Here is an 18,743-nt window from a genome sequence, read left to right as displayed (position 1 = left end):
TTCAAATTGGAGTGGTACTTCCAACTTCAATGAAATTTTATCTAGTCTACAAACTATTAAAAAAAAAAAAAAAAAAAAACTACATCATTCCAAGCAACAAGATTGAAAAGGAGTTATCATATTACGGCTATCGTCAAAGAAAAGGAGTTAAAATCTAGTCCTAGAAAAATAAAAATAATCAACTCAAATAAAAATATAAATATAAAATAATAAAATTTATACTCAATATTCATTCCAAACTTAAAATAACTCATGACCATTCATACTTATAAAATAAAATCTTAGTGGGTCACGCTATTAGGCTTACACTGTAAATTATTAGTTTCAATTCAAAATTAAAAGTAATAAGTAAATCAACTAACTCAACTTAATTTACTTGACCCATGCAGAAAACAATTCTATCTGGAATTGAGCCCACCATTGCTTTTCTAATATTACCAAGTCTAGGAAACTCAAATGATACTTGATTGAAAAGGTTGGATAAAAATCCTTCCTTTTTCAACTGAACTGCAATCAAAGTGTGGATAACAATATTACACAACTAATAAAAAAGAGGGTTAAAATGTATTTAAGTCTCCTAGTTTATGACACAGGAGTAGCATTGCTGTATCTCTCAAGAAGCAGTCTTCTTCGTAGATTAAAAAAAATGGAGAACAACCAGAATATGTTAGGCAATAACACCATTTTCAAGGAGAGAACTGAACTCTTACTAAATAAATAAAAAGGAGAAAACCGAAAAAGCCTAATATCATAAAAAAGAAAAAAGAACCTGTACACTGAATGAAAAGATAGAGGCTCAGGAAGAAAGCAACATACAAGATCATGTACTGACCCCACGGGCAAAGAAAAGCATTTGCAACTTTGAACATCGCAGTACCAGTCAAGCACTGGCCATGGAAATTTTTTTGTTAAATCTCTACTCAGTACCAATCCTATTGTCAAGATCCTGAAGCAGCTGCAACTTTTACTATCAGATTGATACCACGAACCCAGAGTTCCAAAGAAAAGGAACTGCAGACCTCAAAATGGACTTCTCTGCCTGTCACTGTAATCACCCGAAAGATTGCCATCTTTCCATCACCATCATCGATTGTCCTGTTCTTTGAGAAGATTACGCTGGGTCCCGCTCTTGCTTCCTTACAAGCTACATTTCGTCGTTCCGTCCTCCCCCATGTCAGCACCCCTGATTTTAGCATCCGAACAGTCTTTATGTGCGGCGAGCCCCTACCTTCACGTGTATGCTTGAAGAGCTCCTCCCCTGTAAGCACATGAGCCCGAGCTAATTGATCAAGTAAAACACCCTCTGTTACCTTGTTCGACTTACTGCTGCTCCTTGCTAATGACAGAGCTGTCTCATTCCGATCATTCATAAGATTACAGTCTGCACCTCCTTGTAGTAGTAAAATCTCGCATGCATCAGATTTTCCTTCTATAGCTGCAAGCATAAGTGGAGAATACCCATCTGCATCTAGAGAATCGACATTATATCCCATCTTTAAAAGTTGGATTACTGAGGATGCGTCCCCCTTCCGAGCTGCATAGTGGAGACCTCTAAATGTTGTTTGATCTGTTATCACATCAGCCAGCATTGCTCTGAGAAGAATTTGTTCAAAGCAATCACTAGTTTTAGCAGCAGCATCATTCTGAAGGATCGACATTACAGACTTGCCTTCAGGAGATTTTACTGCAATATCAGCTCCAGCCATTATTAAGAGCCGGAAAGTCTCAGCATGGCCAGCCCTTGCGGCAGCCATAAGGGGAGTGAACCCTGAACGATCCAATTTGTTCAGATCTGCAGTGGACGAGTGCAGAATCATCTGAAGTGGTTCAACAGCACCACTTTCAGCAACAAAGTGTAAAGGAGAAAAAATACTAATATCTGTTGAATATATGCTTGCCCCAACATTTAATGCCTTAGTCATCATGTCAATGATGGAGGATGCGAACACACTTCTCTTAGCACAATGCAATGCTGTATCACCTGAACCATTGACAAGTCCTAGGTCTGCCCCAGCTATAAGTAGCTCAAGAAAACAATCAGCATGGTCAGCCTTTGCTGAGATCATCAGAGGAGTATCACCAGTTGAAGTCTTCACATTAATGTTAGATCCATGTGAGATTAACTGTCTTAGTATGTCAACACAACCAAGCCTAGAAGCCAAATGGATGGGGTAGGATTCATGCCCATTTTTTGTGGTTAATGGGAAGTTGAAATTGGCACCAGCATCAAGCAGCATATCAACTGCTTTGGGATTTCCACAGAGGATTGCATGGCAAAGAAGAGTTCTACCTACATGTGGTTTCTCAAGTAAATGTGGTTCATGTTGCAGTAGCTGTTTTAGAATTTCACCACTAGTTTCATAATACTCTACTGCACACCATGCTGCAGTATAAGGCTCACCCAAGCATGCACCTACTCTCAGCTCCTCGCCAGATAGAATGTCCCAGGACCATGCACCAACGCGAACTAGACAGTCTGTCCTTGCACCAGCCTGCATCCAAACTGTAGCTCTTGAATAGGTAGATGAAATTTCAAATATTTTGTCCACATGTGATACCATTCAAACATAATATTAAACAGCAAAACTTTCCTACATATTGCAAAGTTAGTTTCTTTGAAATTCCGCATGAAAAGTTTCTGAATGCCTGAAGCCCAGATCAGAGATGATTTCACATCTTTTTTAACTAACTTGTCTTGAAATTTTAAGAAACAACTGAAAGTAAAGAAGATCAGAAAGTACTTCTGCAAGTATATGACAGTTAAAACGGATATCAATAGAGGATGATAATCTCAGTGGATGGAAAAGTTGAAACTGCAGAATCTAGGATGAACAACTCAATTGAAACTGTTGGCATGCCAATTGTTGAATGAAAATGATTACACTCAATTGGTTAAAAATACCTGAATTGCAGAAACTCAGATGTAGTTATAATTTATAAACAGCTCGAGCTGTCATACTTTGGCTACCCGCTATTTTAAAGAAAATGACAGAAATAATAGTAACTAGCGAAAGGAAATTATGAACACTGAACAGAGAGTAGTTTACATTCCTACATGAGCTTTCCCTTTTCAGGTAGATTAAATAAACACAAAATTCTGTGATCTATTTACAAGTCCATGAAATTTCATTACGAAGTGAAAATAAATTTTCTTTTTTTCTCTCATGCTGCTACTTGTGAGATACCACAGCAAGATAGCAACAGAACAAAGGCCATCCTCAAACTCGTAAATAAGGAGAAGGGAGAATAATACCTCCAATAAACATTTCACTGTAGAAACTTGACGTCCGACAATTGCAGCTATGAGAGGAGTGGAATCTACATTTGCATGCAGTGCAGGCTTTATTGACCGCAAGAGAACTCTGTCTGTGCAATTTATGTCCACTCCATTCTGAACATTGAAAATGAAAGTCAAATTATCAACAGCTTTGAACACAGGCATCATATAGCTGGAAGAAACAAGTAACACTTGTAACAAATGTAACAAAAGGAAAATGTGAATTTATGTACCTTAAGTAATGTGGCCACTACATCAACAAATCCTCTGGAACATGCAATCACAATTGCATGTGCAGCAGAATCAGGCCTTGCCATGTCTGAGCATATCAATAACTCCACTGCTTCAAACTCACCAAAAAGACTAGCCTCCAGTAGGGCATCTTCACAAGCTGCTTGGGAGGCTCCAGCTTTCAAAAGCATATCTAGAATATTGCAGTGGCCTTCTCGTGCAGCAGCTGTCGTTGCATAACCCCGAAATAGTTCCTGATTTACGTCAGCTCCAGCTGACTGCCAATGGAGGAAATGAGCTTCTGAAATCTCGTGAATAGCTAAAATGAATGTATTGATTGAATAATATATACAACAAAAAAATATTTAACTATATAATCTTGAAGTAGAACTATATAACAACTTATATTGAAGTTTCAATTTCTGTTTTAGTTTCAGCAGGTTTTTGGTTTTGACCCCTAGACAACCATTTGAGCCAAACCAGATCGGCTTCAACCAATAATAGTCCAAAACCATGGAACCAGTTTTTGCCATTCCCGAGCCCAGGTCGAAACTAGTACTGGTTTCAGCCAGATCGCGTGCCCGATCCGTATTGGGTCGGGATCAGCCGATCCCGCTCGATATGAGTATGGGTGGTCGGATACGACCCGTGTCCTCGACCCACCTTCCCCTCTCTCTTCTCTCTCTCCTTTCTCTCTTTCCTCTCTTTCTCTATCATTCTCTACTCTCCCACCGAATCCATCGGCGTTGGAGCAGATCCTCGCCTACCTAGACATTCAAGGACGTCCTCTGACAAAGATTTGATGATCTTGACCTCCGGCAACATCAAATGAGTATATTTTTGTTTTTTGTTTTCTTTTTCTTTCTTCTCTCTCTCTTTCTTCCTCTCTACTCTCTTCCTCCCACTCTCTGTCACTTTTACTGCAGTAAGAAGGAGAGGGAAGAAGAAAGAGAAAGAGAAGAGAAGAAAAGGGGGAGAGAGAAAGGAAATAAAGGATAAAAGGAGAGTTGTGGGTTGCGGCAATAAGGAGAGAAGGGAGAAGAGAGGGAGAAGGAAAGAGAAGGGAGTAAGGAGAGAGGGAAGAAGAGAGGGAGAAGGAAAGAAAAAATGGATTCAAAAGTAAAGTCATACGATACCGACATTAAATGGCAACATTGTAGTACTCTTGGGCAAAATAAAAAACGTGTCAAATATAATTAGTGTGAAAAAAAAATACGTGACGATGTCACCATCTAAAAGGCAAGGAAATATAGCTAGCTTGTACTCGAATAATTATGGAAGTTAGAAAATATATGTTGGCTTATCTCATAAGTAAAAGGGTTAATTACAGCTACACCCCCTGAACTATACTCCATTTTTACGAAGACCCTCTAAATTTTTTTAGGTTATAATGTCCTCCATAAACTTTGGATCTAAGTAAAAAGACAAACGACAATAATAGAATACATATAATGACTATTATACCCCTAATTAATATATCACAATATTATTAATTTTTAAACAAAAATAAATTACAAATTACATCATTATCATCAAATAAATTAACCTCTCTTCTCTCTCCACTCTCCACTTAGTGGCCCGTGGGTGGGAAGGCTACAGCAACAGCGGTAGTGCATGAACTAGAGGACGACGGCAGTGGCGACAACACATGAGTTGGAGAACAACGACAATGATGGCGACGCGTGAGCAAGAGGGCGATAGCGTTGAGCTCACCGCCTCCCCCTGTCCCACATGGCATGGCAGCGAGCTCTCGCAGCCTCCCTATCCCTTTCAACGCGACAGGAGCTAGCCATTGCCTCCCCGACCCACACTGACAACCTCCCATGTTGCTCCCTTCTCAGCAATTCCGCCAGTGCCATCACTGATAAGGGTGATGGGCCTCCACGGGAGGTAGCGTCATTGGGGAAGGGCCGCAATCCAAGCCGAGCCTGACGAATTTCAAGTTGGTGCGTGGGCATCGCTCCGACCTAGCATAGGCCATTGCATCATCCGTACATAATAAAGGTGGTGGCGGTGTAGTACTACGAATGAGGGAGGTAGTTGGTGATGGAGGAGGAGGTGGTGGTGGTGAAGAGGAGGAGAGAATAGAAGGAAAGAATGAAGATGAGGGAAGGGAGAGAATGGGGAGGGAAGAATGACGATGAGGGTGGACCAAAATAAAATTAAGTTACCTTCTCTCCAACAAGGGGCATCTATGTCATTTCCCAACTGATATAGTTTGATAGGACTACCACATAAGTTGACTTACCTAATTTTTTTGACGGTACACTAATGGAATGGTGACATTAAATTTTTCTAAAGTTAAGGGACAAATTGTAACATAAAAAGAATAATAAACAATTTGTACAATATAGATTCAACAATTCGTAAAGAATTGATGCATAACCCTGTTGACATTGATGATAATAGCAAAGTTAAGGAGGAAATTCTTACTCCCTTCTCTTCCCCTTTCTTTCTTTCTCTCTCCTTCCCTCTCACTCTTACTACCACAACCCACAACTCTCCTCTTTTGCCTCCATTTCTCTCTCCCTTCTCTTCACCTCTCTCTCCACTTTTCTTTCACTCTTACTATCATAGCCCACAACTCTCTTTTTTTTCCTCTTTCTTCTTTTCCCTTCTCTCTCTTCTTCCCTCTCCCTCCCTCTCTCTTCCTCCCTTTCCTCTCTCTTTCTGCTCACTTCCTCCTCTCTCACTATTACTACAGTAGATTTGTTAGCTACAATAATAGAGAGGGGGGAGGAAGAAAATGAGAGGGTAGGGAGGAAGCTCGCCAGAGTCACCAGAGGAAAGAGAGGAAGAAAGAGAGAGAAATGAAAGAAAAAAAAAACAAAAAACAAAAAGAATATATACACCCTAGGTCGTCCGAGGTTGAGATCGTCAAATTTTGCCAAAGGTCGTCGCTGGATGTCGAAGTCACTTGGGATCTTGCTCGGGTGCCGATGGATTCAATGGATAAGTAGAGAATAAGAGATAAAACAAAGATGGGAGTGTGGGCTAGTATAAAAGGGACATCAATTATTAATGTCCCTAAGTCAAATACGGGTCGAAGCCAACCCGTATCCAACCACTTGTACTCGTATTAGATAGGATTGGCCAATAGGGCTGATCAAAACCCGAGACTAATCAAGTATAGGCCAATCCAGCTGAAACTGGGTTACATGCTAATAACACAACCCTTCCACTTGCTAGACTATAATTTCACTTAGTATATTAGTTCTTGTCATGCACATCAACTACAAAGAGGCCCTTATAGCCATATTCTAATGTGATCAGAGTTGACATTCATCGGACAATGGTGAACACGTGATCCAAAGCTAACCCAGGGGGGATCGCAGCTATGGAGGACCAAAAAATCATCTCCATCCCCGTTGAGGTTTTCTCGGCACCACCAACAGTCGACGACAAGCCGCCGGCATAGGCGAAGACAATTTTTAAAGAATTTTCTAACGATGTCACTAAATCCATCGAGAAGAGCTCTGAAAGGATTGAAAATGCTTTCCAAACCTTGACGGCAGCTATCCAGGTTCGTTACCACCACCCTGCGCCACCACCGTCGCCAACCACTGCGGAACATGTGCCACCTCCACCTTCAAGCACTAATAATGGTGAAACCGTGGCGACCATCCAAACCACGACAACCAACCTTCCTCCGATTAAGGTGAAGCACCCTCTATCCTTGCAGATTAAGCCCTTTACCGTAGCAACACCGAAGCAGCCCTCAGCAACAATCGCGATACCGTCTTCCACACCCGCAGTGGAAGCTAGGGCCAAAAATTCTTACTTTCCACCGACGGCGATCCAAGTGTTCCCAGTCTAAGCCATCACATCCACTCCCTTCCTCGGACCATCCACACCCAAGTCATGGTCTAAACTGTATGCACTAAAACCCAAACTCGAACCACTCATGGCTAGGATTTGGTCTAAGCTATTCGCGACTAGAACAGACTATGGCTTGAACAAGTAGGCCCTAGAGCAGAACTCTACGTCACAGACGAGATCCATACGAAGATCGAGGACATAAATTTTGAGAGCGAACGAAAATTTAGAAACCACCATGAACACCTTGACGACAAGGTAGATGGAAGCGTGATGGATTAATGAGATCTGGGTCAAATCGAATCACATCATAGGAACATTAGGCTCGATAGATCGAGTCTAATTATCTTATTTATATTGCTTATCTAGTTTAGTAAGAGTCTAAGTAGGTTAAAATTTATTTAATTATTCTGCAGATATTCATTAGTCAACCAAATATTATGAAACCACTTAGAGAAGATCGAAAACCTCCTGATCAACAACTTTCGTATTCAAGGTTTCTCTATATTAGGAATTTATCTATGGCAGAATAAAGAAACATTCCGAGAAGGATAAGGAAGACTGATTTAGCTAAGTCATGTTTATCTCTAGGTCATGTTTATCTCTTATGTAAACACTTAAAGCAAGTCTAGTTAAGTCATGTAAGCCACTAAGATAAGTTCAATTAAGTCAGGTAAATTTCTAAGGCAAGTCCTAGTTCGAGTCGTATAAGCCTTTAAGGTTAGTCTAACGTAAGTTCTAGTTAGAGTCGTATAAGCCTTTAGGGTTAGTCTAAGGCAAGTCTTAGTTCGAGTCATATAAATCTTTAGGGTTAGTCCAAGTAGGACTCATTGTACCCCACCGTTATATGTAAAGAAGCAGAGCTTCTTTATTATACATCCAAGAATCCAATAATTCAAGCATTGAAAACTAATTGAGTTTAGTTCTTTTTTTATTACCGTATTTATCGTTTTATCGTAATCGTTAAATGACATTTTACCTTTCTAAGAGTAGATCATAGCCGTAGAACCTCTAAAGCTTCCAAACCCTAGCCACCACCTTCCTCCTACAGCTATTCTACCATACGGCCGTCCACCACCACCTTTGGTCGTTTACCACCCTCCGACGATTACCACAACATTGGATATTTACTGTTTTGTCTCGTTCTGACTTATTTCCACTATTTTATTTTTAACTTTTTATCTCGACCTTCGATTAGGGTGAAACAAGAGCCATTAAAACCCTAACTCACAAGGCTACCACTATTTAAATTTTTATAATTTTCTTACATCCGGATCGGTCCAGATCTGATTTGTAACATATTTTATAATCATTCAGTACCATACTATTACCTTTATATTCGGCTTCATGTAGCAAGGAAATTTGGTAATCATAGAGATAACTAGGAGAATTACTAAATATTATGCATATATTAGGTCTTGCAGCCCAGACACAATTTAAAACAATAAATCATATTGTAAATAGTATATATGACATATATGTATATATGATCTAGACTGCAAACTTTCTATTACATCCTTAAAACATGATTTAACAAATTTTGTCGCCATGTGAATACCTCAAACCTGATTCCAAGGTTAAAAAAATTAGGAGCACATTCTCTCACTTTACCATGGGATTAGTTTCTCACAATCTTGAGACACAACAATTGGTCAAAAAATTGTAAAAACATTTTTAAAGCTTTAGAAAAACTTATTCGTTACCTAAAGTAGAGTCTAACATTGGATACATCAAGATGTTGTGAACATCTTTTTAAGATACATACATCGGTACTTTGACAAGATAACCTTGAAATATCTATGATTTACATGTACAACTTTCTACAGTCTTACTTTGGCATCATTATAATAGGGATATCTCAAACTCTAAGCTCTATAATTGGGCATTCATCTTTAGTGTCAACTTTGATATGAATACTCGATTCATAATCTTTTGAGTTTTAATTAAGAAAATTATTGACTTGGACTAAGATACACATAAATACTAGGAAATAAGCCTTGTAATAGTAAATACAATGTCTACTTTCAATTTGAAGTCTAACACATGGATGGCCGTGCCACGACACTTGCCGTGTAGCAAGAGAGGGAGAGAAAAAAATGAGGGAGACAAGTAGCAGTTCGTCGCTGTTGTTCTAGTCGTCGTTGTTGTCACCGCCGATGCAGCTCACCATCACCCGTTGTGCCTGAGGTCGCTGATTACAATGATTCAGATCCGCAACTTAAATTTGTATTCAAAATCGACCCAACCCACTCAGGTCGTCTACCTCCTCGAGCCAACAGGGGCTAGGACATCCGCGTCGCAATCGGCAACAACGAGGTTGGCGATAACAACAAGCGACAGCGAACAACGATGACGACAACGACAAATAGTCTTCAGTGAAGTGCTACTAGGAAGGTTGTCATGCGGCACCCCTCATGCCACGTATCGATACGCCGCCGGTACGGCAAGTGTTGACCGACACGCCCCGTATTGGTTGGCACAACCATTGTTGATCTAATATAATTTGAAGGAGCATATTTTGAGGGGAATATGTGCATAACTGCAAATTATAATAATCTAAAATAAATCTCCTACAAAAAGACCAACCTTATCAAAAGATATCTTCCTATTCCCATTTCCCCCACAAACAAACAAAAAAAGAATGGTTTGCCTATTTAAGCTTACTAGAGTTTGGTTTAAAACTCTTTAATGTTCACAATGTTTCTCAAAAGAAATTCCTCGAAATAATCAATTCTAGAGCTACGGCACTTTGTGTCAATGGTTAAATTGTCTAAATGATATACATTTATGATCTTTAGTTAGGCATTTATGAAAATGAACCAATATCAGAAACAAGGCTAGAAATATAATCTTGCAAATTAGAATGGCCAGCTTATAAAAGTCCTATATGTTAAGTTAAGGAGATGGTTTCCAAATATCATCTCCAAATATGTCAAATATTCCTAAAAATTCCAAGGTATGTTATTAGTGGTATTTAACAATGAAAAATAAATGCTTGCTTCCAAATATTCTACTGTATCACATTATATATCATCAACTGTCTTCAGCCAATTTGGATTACATCTTATAATGAAGACTGGACCTATGGATATCAACTTTGATCATGTTTATGCAAAACCAATAAAGTAAATACACATATCCTCTGGTGAATGCAATATTCGTACTTTAGTTTGAAGAACTAATACTAATGATACTATTGTCACATAAGAATGACTCCTTCAACAACAACGTCACAGTGATGCAACAGTATCTTTGCTGATGTATGAATAAACTAATATCTCAAAATGTAATTTAATGAAAGAGACAAAATAACAACAGCAACAGCAAGAAAAATTATAAGCAGCTAATGCACTAGATCAGTTCAAAATAGCCAGCATACCAATCTACTGAGTTTACAGCCAGACACACTTAGACCTATATATTTTTCCAAACCTCTATATAAGGTTATTTTTCCCCAGTCTTAACCACATGTGTAACATTCCGCCAGAAGAGGGCAAGTAACGAGGGAAAAAGGAAACAGTTTAGCCTCTCATGAGCATAAACTGAATTGTGTCTCATCTATCTTGGGTGTTCAAATATTGTATCTTAGCCAAATAATGCCACATAAAAAGACTATAGTTCCAGTGGTTATTAACCCTATAAGAGGTTCAGATATCAAGAAAATGATTTTCAAATAACTTCACAGGAAAATTTTTATATACCACTGAGGATTCCGAAGGAAAGTTTAACCAGCCTGATCATATAGAAAATTCAGTATCCAAACCGGCCCTTATTAGTTTCTTACACAAAGGACTGTCCTTAAATAAGGAATTGCTAAACTTATTTAAGCATTAGAAAAAGTTCCCCACATGAAACAGGATAAAAGGGTGAGGCGCAATAAAGAAAAAGAAACCCGATCAAAGAATGCTACAAGGAAAAATCATTTGTCTTGTGTATTCAAATATTGCAACATAAATCTTTTCAATTATACATCATCTGACTTATGTATTCAAATTTTGCAACCCTATCAAAGAATGCTGCAAGGAGAGCCAAAAAGGACTAGAGTTCTATCGAGCTTTACAAGGAAAAGAAATCCAAAACCAAATGGTCCACTGCAAATCTTTTAAAATGTGTCGGCAAAAATCAAGTAATGGTTGCAGAAAGACTAAGGAAGGAAAGGAAAAAGGAAGTCGATCGGTACCAACCTACTTAAATTTACATAAAGAATCGCTCGAAAGTATTATCATTGATTTCTTTATCCCCATGCTTAAAAAGTTGGAAGTTTCTACCAAAAATCATGAAAAGTTACTAATTTCAACCTCTTAGCAACATAAATCGGTTCAGTTGTGCATCTCAAAGGATGCAACAAGAAGTTCGAAACCCAACTCACGCAATCGGAGACATTACACTCATCCACCTTACCAATTTGAAATGCGTAAGCAAATCTGCCATACGAAGAACCACAGAGGGAAAAGGAAGTGGATTAGTACCAGAAGTCTCCTGACCACCTCGATGTGGCCGGAATGGGCGGCGGCGAAGAGCGGTGTGACGTCGGTCTTGAACTCCTGGTACTCGATCTTGACTTCGTCCCCTGCCTCCTCGCGGAGAACCGCCTCCGTGCACTTGGCCCTCAAGACCACCGCTCCCACGTAGTTCACATCCACCATCTCCTCTCGCAGGCATTCCTCCACCGCCTCCACGTCACCCCGCAAGGCCGCCTCCACCAGCCTCTGCGACGACGACCCCTCCTCGAGATGCGCCGCCGCCGCCATCGCCGCCTTGTGCCTCGCCATCTCTCCCAGCTAAGGAGAGAAGAAAAAAAAAAAAGAAATAGAAACAAAAAAGTACTGGGTCCAAGAGATAAGAACTCTCCCAGAGTTTACTGCCTTATTAGATATATTTATTTGGGTCAGACCCAACGTTCGACTCCTAAAAACAAAGCCCAAGTTTAAAATAATGAGTGGAAAACTGACAGGCAATTTAAAGTCAAACTGGGAGATAACAGCAGCCCAAGTACATCCCATTATTAACTTCTCTGAATCGTAACTTGTTATGAGGTTTTAGTAGCCAAAATAATATAGAGAGAGAGAGAGAGAACTGGAGAATTGGCAAAGAGTATACTTTCCAAGTAGAAGAACTAGAACTACCATAAGGCTTTAAGCCAATCGTCTTTCTCTTTCTTATTTGAAGATGGAGGTCAGGGGGGTTCTGAGAGGAAAGCGATGTCACGAGGAAGTTGGAACATGACATCCTCCTTTACACCCACGCTGATAGAGAAGGAACTACGGTGTTCAACTGCAGGTTCAGTGTAAGGTTCACCGTCGGTAAGAATAAGGAAGCTGTTACCGGAATATGGGTTTGGAAGCTTCCTTGTTTTGAAATTGGGAGGTGCGGGCGAGCGGCATTTGCGGAAGGATGAGTATGGTTGATGGGAGTTGTCTCGCACGTGACAAACGGAATTTATCTCTCCAGCAATTTGTTCCGAAAACAAAGAACAATATAATTTTGTTTTTATTATTTTAGCTTCTTTTTTTCCGGGATAATCTAATTTTTTGCTTTATTTTAAAGAAAAAGATAAAAATATATTAAAAATTTTGTAACTATTATAAAAACTCCGTAAGACTCGAAAACCAAAAAGTGGAGTAGTTTATCCGACAAACCGCTATCCCAAATATACACATACGTTATGATATTACCTTAATTAGCAAGTCAATTTTCATCTCAATTAGCTTTCCTAAAATTATGAGTAAATTTATAATTTTAGAATTTGTGAGTTAGAGTATTGATATCTCTTGAAAAATTTATGTATTTGAACATAAATTTTATATAAACTTTGAGTCCAAATTTAAGTAGGGTGTGCACATTATTAATGACGGATTAACAGTAGAATTGAGTACTTTAATATCACATATTTATTTATTTAAATCTATAAAAAAAAAGTGAATGAAAATTAATTTTAAAGTTGTATCATATCAATAAATAATAAAGAAAAGTAAATTTAAGAACCACATTAACTATTTATAAATAAAATAAATTGGTAGGTATATAAAAGTACAAGGTTCTACTTAAGCTTTAAGCTCTATGGGATAATATTTCTTGGTAAAGGAATCTATGCAAGACAATTCACACATAGCTCGTCACCCAACCCAACTTGGTTCAGTTCAGTCGGGGGTCAAATCCAAAATTATTTTCATTTGTTGCGATATAAAATTTATGTTTGATTTTAACCTAAATAAATGTGTCCCTTTAGATGATGGTACGTTTGTTTAGCTTAAAGAGAAGCGTCATTTCATGTGAAACAATGCACAATTTCCTTGACCCGATGCATCCTTTTATTCCAACATGAACTTTGTACCCCTTTGTCGTGGCAATTCATTTCTATATATAAGTCTATAATTTAGACTAAAAAATTATCAAAAAAATTTAATTTATTCATATATTTTTGAGTCTTCTACTACTATATTTTGAATAATACTGTATTGTCCTAGTTCAATAAATAGAAGCTTCCTTTCGTATGCAAAATAGTTATTGTATTCTCAGAAATTAATATCTACTATTCTAAAAACAACCGGCGAAGGATGAATTAGTTTTAGAAGATGGTATTCAAGACTAGATTTAACTTATAAAGAATATTATAGCATATAATCTATATATTTATTTAATTAATTTTATTACTATTATTTGAATAGATTTTGTGACTATTTGAATTAAATTATTATCGCCAATAATACTAAGACTAATTCTTACTTTCTAATATAACTGTTATTTTTTCTTCTATTAGTTTTTTTATTTTATTCTTATAGGTTTGTTGAAAAAGTAAAGAGTATACTACATTTTATGAAAAAAGAGTATGACAAATTTTATGGTGCACACTTCAAGAGATAACCGTAGAAAATACTATTCTATCTGATAACTTTGAACTTGGCTAAAGTTTTTTATAAAGATGTGCCTCAATTTTGAAAAGATGAAATATATTGGCAAATGGTTGTTATAGTGGATGCATGGAAGCATATGCCAACTTTCTTTGTCGAAACTATATTCACAACGGATTAGACAACTCATTATATAACGTGTATAATTTAATAAAAACGTCTAACAAATTATAGGAATCCTTAGGCGAACAGTACAATACAGAAGATATAGGTACAAGATTGTTGACAACAAGCTAGTGATTAACAAAATACAAAATTTTCAAGTGATCATTTATGAGATCTATGTTGAACGAACAGTGATTAATGAATCATTATTAATGGTATTGATTATATTAAAAATTATCACCGTCTTAGGGGGATTTCAAAAATTGCTTGAAACACAAACATAAGGAGTTGGCAATTGAGGAACGTATTATCGAGTCGAGAAAAGAAGAAGATAATCCATGCTTTCGAGGAAGAAGAATGAAAGTCAATATTTAAGGCAAATATGGTGGAGTCTACAAAGAACAAGAAAATGAACACTAAGGTGGCGATGCAAAGAATGAGGGGCTACTCAATGGCATGTACATTTTTTATGTTGTCTCTGAAATGAACTTGATTCGAGGAAATAGAAAAAAGTGACGTGTAAACACTGGGCTACTCAACATATTTGTGTAAATATATAGATGTTTTCATCTTCATCTTATATTGTAAAGAATAAAAAATTATACATGAGCAATTTAGGAACATCCAATGTGGAAAGAATATAAAATGTCGTATTTAAGTTAGATTCAAAAAATGAGCTTACTTTTAATGATGTAATATGTGCATAGAAAGGGGCTACCTAACTAGTTGCCACTTCAAGATGATTATAATTATTTTAATTCTAAAAATTAATAAAGATAAATCTTTTTCTTTACTTGTTTGAGTCTTGTAAAATTTGACGTGATAGATTATGGCATATTAATTAGTTACTTTGAGTAGATTAATTAATCTTAACAAAGTATCTAATTTTTATATTGGTTTAAATAATAAACGTGAAATATGTATCAAGGCCAATTTGGCTAAGACTTCTTTCATTCTATTGAACAAACTATTAAACCTCTAGAACATATACATAACCACGTATGTGATTTGAAATGTGTATATTTATATATATTTGATAAAAAGCAAAGATAAGATATATAAATATTTATATATTTTAAGATTGAGGTTGAGCTTAACAAAAATATCAAAATGTTAAGAAGTGATAGAAGTAGTGAATATGATTCACCATTCACACAAATATGTATAAAACATGAAATGATTCATCAAACAACAACACCTTACATTCCATAAATGTCATGTTAATCAGTTTTTATTTATCCTAGAACTTGTGGGAGAAATTTTGTTTTTCATAAATCACATTGCAACCAATTAACCTATCAATGGAATACGACATCTTATGAATTACGAAAAGACCAAGAACCTAGTTATAAACTTTTAAGAATGCGGGGATGCCTAGCAAATATTGCAATTCTAGTCTTTAAAGCATTGATTGGTTTGAGGCTAAGCTCTGAACTAAATTAGTTAGCCTCATTTATTAGTCTTGACCTTGAACTAGGCTAAGGTAATTTAGTGTTTGATTATAAATTAGGCTAAGAGTATATTTATTATTTGTGATGTGATGTGAAAAAATAGAAATTTATTAGTTTTAAAGGGAATATGAATGATATATAAATTTGATGGACAAAAATACCATTTTATCATTATGGTGGTTATTATTATAATATACAAATACTATATAGTGTATTATAACTTATGAATATGATAATAATATAACAATATAATACTATAATATTTGTATATCAATTATATTAAAATTTAATATTATAATATTACAAATTTTATAATATTATAATAATTTAATATACAAATATTATAATATTATTTTAATATTAGTTAATTCACTTAATTATTTCGTCATTATAAGTGAAGGGGTAATTTGGTCAATTCATCAATTCCATCATCGACATCAAGGGAGTGGGGTATTTATGATAGTTCAGGAGGTCAATGTATACCAAAAAAAAGTTCATGAGGTCATTGTGGAAATAAGTGATATTTCAGGGGGTAAAAAGAGAATTATCCTTATAACTTATAAGCCAGCAAATATGCACCTAAACCCGTAAATTACTATTACAGACACCATATAACCATCAAATATATATTTAAGCTTGTAAATTGCTATAATAGATACCATATAAGCTAGCAAATGTACACTTACGCCTATAAATGACTATTATAAATATTGTATAAGCCAACAAATATACACTTAAATAAGCAAATGCATATTATAACATTATAATATTAATCAATAAAATATTATAACATTATAATATATGAATATTATAATATTTATATATATATATCAATATTATAATATTCGAATATTATAATATTATATATTCGTATACTAAAATATTAAATATTTTATTTTAAAAAAATATTCTGTCATTGTCCTACCCTATTCCCCATTCTAAACAAAATTTCTTCTTTGGCGTGACGCATGATAGGCCGGCTATGGCTTGGCGGTGGATAAGGTCGACAAAGGCTAGGGATCGACGATCTCAAAGTGTTGAGGGCCTCATCGAGCTCGGTCTGCGGGCCTCATCAATGGTCTCAATGAAGGGTGTGTCATCACCGTCACCGAAGACCTCATCGAAAAGGTGGCGCTCACTAGAAAAGATGATGCAAACGGCAACACTTGCGATGCAAATCCACCAGTAGATTTTGGACTCAAGGGCATCCCACTCGAGGCACTGCAAATCGGCGATGCTTCTCAACACTGAGGCAGTGAAAGTAGAGGTCCACCGCCGGCGATGTAGAGCTTCTCGACACCGAGGCAACCGTAGCCAATGGAGATCATCTATCGGAGATGATTCGAAGGTCGTAGATCGCATTGGATGGAAGTAGATCCCAGCACTTATCATTGGTTGTGGCATCCAAGACTTTGAGGTCGAGTACCGCTGCTTCATCGATGGGCTAGCGTGGGTCGCCGACGATCGACCCTTGAGAAGGCCTTCAAGCCCTCGATAGGAGACAGGGAGGCCTTGCCTCTTCGTTGGCGGCAGCGGAAGAGGAGCTAGTTGTTGGGGCGGCCTTGGCGACGATGTTGTTGAGGCGGGAGAGGACATGGTCAAGGTTGGAGGCAGAGTGGAGTCAGTCGATGCTCGCGGCCAGGAGGAGCTAGTTGTTAGACGGGGACTTTGATACACTTTGTTAAAGTCTTTTCTTATTATATTAGTTATTTATTTTTATTAAAATAAAATTCATGCAGATCGCGTTCAAACGCGGAAGGGGTCACATTCGAACACCCTTGCAAACGCCTACATCAGGTTCATAAAATAGAGAACGCGAAATGCGTGTTTGAATGCGGTCGGGCGTGTTCGAATACGGTCGGGTGCGTTCGAATGCCTGGATCATGTTCGCATTGACAGAGAACGTTTTTTGTGCGTTCGAACGCGATCAGGCGCGTTCAAATGCTATCGGCGGGATTATACTAGGATTAGGGTTAATTATTATTATTATTAGGGCTTGTTGGCTAGCCTCTGTAAGGTGTGGATGACAGGCAAAATTATTATGCTATTGTATTATTGGTTTCTTACCTCATATCTTCTCTCTATTCTCTCTACCCTAATCTCCCTCCTCCCTTTTCACCAACCTACCACATCTATCGTTGGCAAAATCTCTCCTAACTTGTAATCTCTCTCGTATGTCGAGTCATCCCTCTTTTTTGGGATCTCGACCACTTCTTCCCCTTAATCTTTATCCCTTAAACAACATCACCTATCCACCCTCATCTCCATTATCATCCATAACTCTAACTTCCACTCCACCCGTCACCACCACATTCATCCGTATTATATCATATTTTCGTCCCAGTTGAAGTTCGAATCTATGAAGGGCGTAAATACGAAAAACGTAGATCAAGGAGATACAAATCGATTCCACTTGGTTTCATAATTTTCTAACTACTGCAGAATATTGTTCCTCGGTTGCATGGATTGCTTCCTGTAATAAATTTAGATCTTGAAGAAATTATTCCGTGACCTATCAGACTTCTTCCGGCGCGGGGTGGCAGTGGGAAGGGTGGAGGGTTTGGTGTTAGTGGTGGCATAGGAGGAGGTGTGGCCGGTAGTGGTTTAGGTGTGGTGGTGGTGCAGGAGCGGTTGGATGAGGAGGATTTAGTAGCGGTGGCAATAGTGGTGGTGGAGCTGGCGGTGGCAATGGGCACGGTGGAGGGTTTGGTGCTGGTGGCGTCGTAGGAGGAGGTGTGGGCGGTGGTGGTTTGGGTGGAGGAGCTGGCGGTGTTGAAGGAGAGGAAGAGAGGCTATATAAAGGGGCATTTTCATTATCATAAAAATTCCTCTTTGTTGCTCATGACTTACACGTGCCTACAAGGGGTATTTTCGTCATATTATTATCACGGGACTATCATATGACAACTTATTGACGAAAAAGTATAACAGAACCCTAACGGAAGGGGTTAA

At 37.6% G+C, this 18,743-nt stretch overlaps 1 protein-coding gene across 2 annotated transcripts; it reads right to left on the bottom strand.

The window, feature by feature from the left end:
- Positions 1–514: 514 nt before the first annotated feature.
- Positions 515–12,535, bottom strand: LOC140762329 (uncharacterized). Of its 2 annotated transcripts, none has more exons than XM_073100064.1 (4): positions 11,794–12,535; positions 3,511–3,809; positions 3,254–3,391; positions 515–2,492 (listed from the first exon to the last, which is right to left on the bottom strand). In XM_073100064.1, the coding sequence occupies exons 1-4, from the start codon at positions 11,984–11,986 to the stop codon at positions 939–941; spliced, it is 2,184 nt and encodes a 727-aa protein (XP_072956165.1). In that variant the 5' UTR covers positions 11,987–12,535; the 3' UTR covers positions 515–938. The 2 variants fall into 2 exon arrangements, with proteins under 2 accessions (XP_072956165.1, XP_072956164.1); XM_073100063.1 differs by having other exon boundaries at positions 517–2,492; positions 3,511–3,786; positions 11,794–12,534.
- Between the last annotated feature and the right edge of the window lie 6,208 nt (positions 12,536–18,743).

This window comes from Typha angustifolia, chromosome 7 (assembly GCF_048772165.1).
Source record: "Typha angustifolia cultivar Huaian chromosome 7, ASM4877216v1, whole genome shotgun sequence".
Lineage (NCBI taxonomy): Eukaryota > Viridiplantae > Streptophyta > Magnoliopsida > Poales > Typhaceae > Typha > Typha angustifolia.
Note: the sequence above shows the minus strand (reverse complement) of the source record. Positions and strands in the feature narration are given on the sequence as shown.